Genomic DNA, 7391 nt, shown 5'->3' with positions numbered 1-7391 from the left:
TAAATCAATAAATAAATAAGGTATTTAATATGCATTAAATATTTGATTCAAAATTAAATAGAAACCGTGTCTCATTCACACAAACGTTTTGAATGAACACCTCATCAAGATAAAAAAGTAAAAGAAAGTAATGAAAACATTAAATTTTGCTTAAAATCATTATTGAAACAATTAATATTTTCTTCAAGTCATTAATAATCTCCTCCCTTCTAACATTTTCTGTTCATTATTTATTTAAAGTGAAGAAGATGAGAAGCAAGAACACAGAAAGAGAAGCTTGATATATCTTGCAGAGTGAATTCTCCATCGCTTTCTTGGTTCCGACATGGTGATTATTAACAGGCAGACAGGAGGGCGTGTGCGTGGGCGTGGGCCTAGGAGAATTGTGAGGCCTAGCAGCAGTTCTGAACCGGCGACGGAGACAGTATTCGGGACTCACACGTTCGAGATAAAGGGTTACTCTTTGACAAAGGGAATGGGCGTTGGGAAATACATTGAAAGCAAGAAGTTCAGCATTGGAGGGTACGAATGGGTCATATACTTCTTCCCAGATGGCAAATACACTAAAGATAACAACTACTCTTATGTCTCTGCCTTCGTCAGACTCTTTTCCAGGGTGGCCACTCGTGTTAGCGCCTTTTATGAACTCAACTTGCTCGATCAGAGAGGAAAACGTAAGCGCCATGCTGGTAGCCACTTCGATCACTCCCTCGAAAAGGGACCCATCATTTTCAGAATAGGTGGCTGCATGTGGTTTGTTTCTCTCTCTCTTCATTCTCTTTCATTCTCTTTCATTCTTCATTTTCGATTTACTTTTCATTCCCCAAACGTCATAGGTTTCATGACTTCAGAACATAAATATAAAACTGTAGCGCTATTTTCTTTTCCAAAATCTCCATTTACACAGAACAAGGAAAAAAGAAAATAAAGAAAGTAATAATTACGTACAAGATATCATGTGATAGTATAGATAGATAAAAAGGAAAAGGGAGTTCTAATAAATGTTTATCAGGAGAGTGCTGATACACAGTAAAAAACACTCAAAAGATGTGTTTTCCCTTGATTAATCTGTCGTCCCAAAAGCATGTTATTTTAGTAGAATGCAGCAACTAACTATATGTCAAATTTTAGAGAGATTAAAGTTAAAATTTGAGATATTTTGAGACAAAATATTAACATGTTAATGAGATTTTTTGCATGTGATTCTGATGTGATCTGGAGTTAGGTGTTTTATCTGTTTTCCGTGGTGGCCATTTGTGATTGATGAATGATGCAGTGGTTTTTGGTTTTTGTGTTAGGGGTTACAACCAGTTTTACAATCGAAAAGATCTTGAGAATTCAGCTTTTCTGAAGGATGACACCTTGAAGATTAAGTGCACTATTGGTGTTGTGGTGACATTGAGCAGTGATTCTCCAAAGTTAAAGACTATAGAAGTTCCTGAGTCTAATATTGGGGCACATTTCGGGGTGCTGTTAGATAGTGGGGCATTTTCTGATGTTACTTTCTCAGTAGGCGGAGAAAAGTTTCATGCTCATAAGCTTTTCTTGGCTGCTCGCTCAAAACTGTTTCTAACTCAGCTTGTCAATGGAGGGGAGAAGGATGAAGATGGTGGCATAGTTGTTAATGACATTGAACCTAAGGTTTTCAAGGTAACACATTGATTAAATATTATCATCTTTTTCTTTTCTCTTTTCGCAATAATTATTATTTATTATTTTTCTGATTATTTCGTTACTTTCAATGTGTCCTCTATCCATAACCTCCATTTAATTAGATAATAAAAACAAGAGTCTTCAAACGGTTTAGAAATAGGAAAAAAAAAATTACTAAAATGTGAGTTCATGATAAAGATATGGAATTTTTTTTTTTTTAAATTATAAACTGATTCTTTGGCTATACGGTTATCAAAATAATATTTTTCTAAAAAATAATTATTTAAAAGTTTCAGTTTTTGGCGCAATTTTCAAGTAATAATTTTCTAAAAATAATTATTTAAGGTTTAACCAACTTACATGGTCTAATATTTTAATAATTCTATTGCTAAATTGTTAGAAGAAAATATAGATTTTCAACAGAGTTATATATTTTATAAGACTCATATTTTTCACTTTTAGATTTTTTTTCTTTTATTCAATTATTTACTTTTACTCATGAATAAAATTAACATGCCTTTAAAAATATATTAAACTATATACAAAGATTATATTGTTTTCCAAATACATACATTATTTATAAAATACTATTTACAATACTTTGTTTCTGTAGTTGGAAGAAGTTTTTGGGATTTGTAACTATATATATTGTCTTTCTAGAGTAAAATATTAATTAGAATTGTTTAATTATAAAAGTCTAATAAATAATTTCCCCGCTTAAAAAACATCTAAAAATGAAATAAAAAATATTAATCTCTATTAACATAATATTTATATTAATTTTCATTGAAGACTCCAAAATTTGTTAACTTAATTACAGTATCATTTGTTTGGTTATCTAATGTTTCTTGTGACATATTGTTGAACAGGCTTTGCTTCATTTTATTTATAGAGACTCTCTGATGCAAGATACAGAGCTTTATATGTCACGTTCATCTCTCTTTTCTTCCCTGTCTGAAACATTCCCTGCAAAGTTATTAGCAGCTGCAGCAAAGTTTGATTTATCAAGACTAAAGCTGATGTGTGAATCTATATTTTGCAAAGATATATCTATAGATTCTGTTGTCAGTATTTTACTTCTTGCTGATCGTAATCATGCAACTGAGTTGAAGTTAACGTGTCTAAAATTTACTGTTCAACACCTTAAAGGTGAGTTTTCCTACTCACATTACAGTTCATAATCAGCTACTTTTTAGGTTGTGCTATATTCTAATCATTTTTTGTCTGCGGCATTAGTGCTTTTGGCAAAACTTCAGATGTATAATTGATGCTCATATGGTTTTTTTGTCTCTTGCAGCTGTTATGCAATCTGAGGGTTACAAGTATCTTAATCAAAATCATCCATTGTTGCAAGCAGAAGTGCTCGAGACTTTGGTAGAATTCCAGGAGCCATTTATGGAAAAACCAAAGCATGAAATTGTGAACATTGAATCTTCAGAAGATGATGACCCTTAATTAAGGGGACGGGGAATGTAAGACAATAAACTTAAGAAAATTAGTCTCTTTTTTTTTGTCTAAGGATGTCAAAGTTTAATATTGTGTTTGGATGAAAAATATTTAATGCATAATTTATTTTTATAGAAAATTTGAAATATTTTATGATAGAATATGTTGTTTAAATAGAATTTTAATATAAATTGAAATTTTAAGAATTTATATAAGTGAGTACATCACTTAAAATAAGAGGATTTCAAATTTTATTTAAATTGTAACAATTTGAAATTCTCTTAACTCTTTTTTCTCTTAAATTTCTTTAGTATTTTTATCTTGTTTTTGGTTAAGACATTCTTAAATCGCCATTAAGTAAACATCGCCAGTTTAATTAAGGTCGAGGCATCATCGACTTGATATTATTTTTTATCAATATTAATAAAAAAAATTATCAGAAAAAACGAATGAATATCATATTAATAATGGGACGTTCAATTAAGGTTGAGCATCATCGACTTGATATTATTTTTTTAAACCAATATTAACAATGGTTTCTTCCATGTTAACGTGGATTTTGGTTATGAGACCATGAATAGAGAGGATTTAATCCATGGAGAAGATAAGAGCTAAGAAAGAGGTGAAACACCTTAATGAATGCATACTAGATACATGACAAAGGAAAATGAGAAAAAAAGAAATAAAGGAGAATTACCCAAAAAAAAATGATGACTAGAAAGATGATTAAAGGAACTTCCAGAATAAATTAGAAAGCATAATATGATTTGTAATTATTTGGAAAATGTGAAGAAATACTCTAGGATATTCTAGAAGTTTATAGAATGTTTTAGAGTAAGAATGAAGTAGTTAGATGCATTTGGTTACATATGTTTGTAGGTGGATTATGTAAACTCATAAACCTAAACACTAAAGTTCAATAAAATCATTAAATAAAAATTAATTTTAAAGATCAAAATAATTAGTTGTTATATTGATTAAATTAGATTTTAGAAACTAAAAAAATTATTAGTGATTAAATTAATTTATATTATTGATAAATAGTTTCTAAATTGATATCTAAGGTTTTAACTAACAACTTTAGGATCTAAATAATTGGTAGCTAATTAGATACCAATTTAGAAGTTATTTATCAATAATAAAAACTAATTTAGATACAAATCATTTTTTAGTCTCTAAAACAATATTTAATTTAATCAATATACCAACTAATTATTTTTTGTCTTTAAAATTTGTTTCTATTTAATTAATTTCTTGTCGTGATTGTAATTGCCTCATCTTCGTAGTTTTTAGTCAAGGCTAGGTACATTGACCTTACATTGTTTAGTTTTATCCTTTAAATCTTATTTAGATTTTTTTTTAATCTTTTCTTCACCTTTACGAGGGTCATCCCTCATGCATTCTTCACACTTAGAATTGAATAAAATTAGAAAGTTTTGTGAGGATTTCAGTGATTTGAGAAAACTGAAATTAGGTTCTTATCTTGAGGAACATTTTTCAAGTAGTGAACTATCCTTCCACTTATCCTTAGTATACTTAAGGTGGTTTGTTCTAATATATATGATTCCTTACCTTGTAGACTTTTTTCAATTTAATATTTTTTTATGGAACTAAGGAAGGTTCACAAGATTGTCAAGGAAAGTCCACTCAAGCTTCAAGATGCGACAATATTATCAAAACAAGCTAAGCATCCAACACTACAGTTCTTGGCTTGTTTCTTGTCATAGGATCATTTTTGGAAGGATTTGGGTTACTCTTGGATGGTTATTTGGTGGTATTCTTTTAGAGGCTTAATCATGTTCCGCATAAGTTTTGTAGATAGAAGGTGATAGTTCATAGTTATCTTTCTTGATCTTTTTGGATAACCAACTATAGGATTTTATTACAAAATGATAGGGGAATAGATTGGTATAGGTTTTGGTGAATTTTGGGTGAGGCTTAGGTAGGGAAAAGTTAGAATATTGAGAGAAATAATGTGGTGGTGGTTGCAAGAGGTAAGAGATGAAAGCTTATCACAACATGAATATCATGCAAGAAATGGAATGGAATAAGACAATGGATAATAACAAATAAGAAAAAATTTAATTGAATAAAGGTAAGATTGGGTGATGATTATCTTACATAATGTACACAACTAATATGTTTTACTAAGATCCTTGGGAAACTCTTGAAACTCTTCTTGAACGCTTCAAGAATGCAAGAAAAGAAAAGGTCACTTAGAAAAACTTAACTTAGCAAGCAACACTTTTAAGAAGAAACACAAAAAGACTTTTAAAACACTCAATTTTATTTATATTCAAAGGGTGATTTGTATATGAATTGTGGCCTTCTTTTATAACTCAAGGATTCATATCAAGTCTATCCTAGAAAAAAGTGTAGGACAAAAAAGTGTAGGACTCTAACACACAGACACCTTGGGATTTTGTTATTCCAACCTAAAATAACTTATCATTTTAGTATCCAAACAAAAGAAACCCTAAGGAGAACCTCTCCACACAAAGTCATATTGCATGTATAACATGGAAGCACTTATGCCATTACATTTTATATTTTCTAAAATTCCTAAGAGTCTTCTTGATTTGATGATGTTTTTCCTCTAACTCTTTAAAAGCTTCTTGTATAGTTGGGACCCATCTCTCCCTTTCTTTGACTTAAGTCATGTTCCTTGTAGCTACTCCTTCTTGTCTTGGTGCTTCTTTATCCATGATCTCATCCATTACTATAAAATTATTAAATAGAAACCAATTTTAGACAAAAAAATAATTAGTTACTATATTGCCTAAATTAAATACTATATTATAGGCTTAAAAATTATTGATATGTAAAGTAGTTTTTATTATTAATAAGAAATTATAAATTGGTATCTAATTAACTATTAAAGTTTTAATCGTGCGTGTAAATTTGTTAAAATAATAATAAATACTATATTGGTTTAGCAAAATGAACTTAAAAAAATATTTATTTTGATAAATATTGGACAACCGATATATAAGCCCAACACCATCTATTATATTGCAAGTTCTTAGGAATATTTGGTGGAGAGTATAATGACCTTAACAATATGAATATATCATAATAATATGAATATATGAATATTATTATTCTTAATATTATTATATTTTTATTTAATAATCATAAATATATTTAATAGTAGTAAATATGTATGTAGATGCTTTTAGTGGTATTATAACTTGTGTTTATATTTTAAAAATATCATTAGCATGATAGTTATGTAATATTACTGAAGTAAGAGGACAATAATATGTAACTTTTAATAAAACATTAAAGCTTTTTATTTTAGTTTTCTCTTGAAAGAACTTCTATTCACTTGAAATATATATTTATAGAAAAATTAGTAAAAAATGCTAAAAAATTAATTAGTACATAAATCTTAACAAAACAAATATTTAATATAGTTGGCTAATTTGTAAATTAAAAAATTAAAAGAATTGATAATTAAGAAAAATCGTTGGCGAAGAACAATACATTTACATCGTAAAATGAGCATGGATAAACACAACAAAACTAATAACAAATGACATATAAAGCTTTGAAGTAGCATGAGAGTTATATGCAAAGTAAATAAAATAGCCTAAACAAGGTGAAAAATTTGGTGACTTGTATTAATTTTTAAAGATGTTTGAAAAAGAGGTTAATTTACTAAGACCGATTTTTCACCTCAATTTGAATTTCAATTTGATATTACAAATGAATTTTTCTATGAATCTACATTTGAATCTACACCAAAGTTACAATCTAATGAAGGAGAAGAAAATGTGGGTATTGAGATGCAAACTGAACAATCAAAGCATGTATCACGTAAAAAATCATAGTTTGTTCATGTCATTGGTAAGCGAATCAATAACATTGCAAACTCACATTATATTTGTTTTTTATGTTCGTCCTCTTAAAGAAACAATAATTTTGACAGATAATGAAGGTACAAAAGTTAGAAAACAATTATCATTGAATGATGTCTGGTGTTTATTTGTTGATGAAAGGATTCTTGTGAACTAGAATAACGAGAACTAACTAGTTGATAATAGTGGAGCATTGTTAAATAGGTTTTTAGGTTGTGTTGCAAAAATTGTTAATGCATTTCTATTAGCTATCAAAGTTGGAGGAAGATTCTCAAAGATTACAAAGAAGATATACTTAAGAAAACCATTCAAGTAATTGATTTTTGGATTTTCCTATGTTTTAATTAATATTATATTGCAATTATTGTTAGAATGTATGACCTAAACAAGAGAGGGGTGAATTGTTTTCGCAAGATTTTCACAAAGATTGAA

The 7391-nt window shown here is 28.7% G+C and overlaps 1 protein-coding gene across 1 annotated transcript; it reads left to right on the top strand.

The window, feature by feature from the left end:
- Window positions 1-258: 258 nt before the first annotated feature.
- LOC137816133 (BTB/POZ and MATH domain-containing protein 4) lies at window positions 259-3287 on the top strand. The gene is made up of 4 exons (XM_068619223.2): window positions 259-753; window positions 1299-1650; window positions 2523-2802; window positions 2951-3287. The coding sequence occupies exons 1-4, from the start codon at window positions 326-328 to the stop codon at window positions 3106-3108; spliced, it is 1218 nt and encodes a 405-aa protein (XP_068475324.2). The 5' UTR covers window positions 259-325; the 3' UTR covers window positions 3109-3287.
- The last annotated feature ends 4104 nt before the right edge of the window (window positions 3288-7391 follow it).

This window comes from Phaseolus vulgaris, chromosome 1 (genome assembly GCF_051622355.1).
Source record: "Phaseolus vulgaris cultivar YP4 chromosome 1, ASM5162235v1, whole genome shotgun sequence".
Taxonomy (NCBI): Eukaryota; Viridiplantae; Streptophyta; class Magnoliopsida; order Fabales; family Fabaceae; genus Phaseolus; species Phaseolus vulgaris.
The sequence above is the reverse complement of the archived record's forward strand: the minus strand, read 5'-3'. Positions and strand labels throughout refer to the sequence as shown.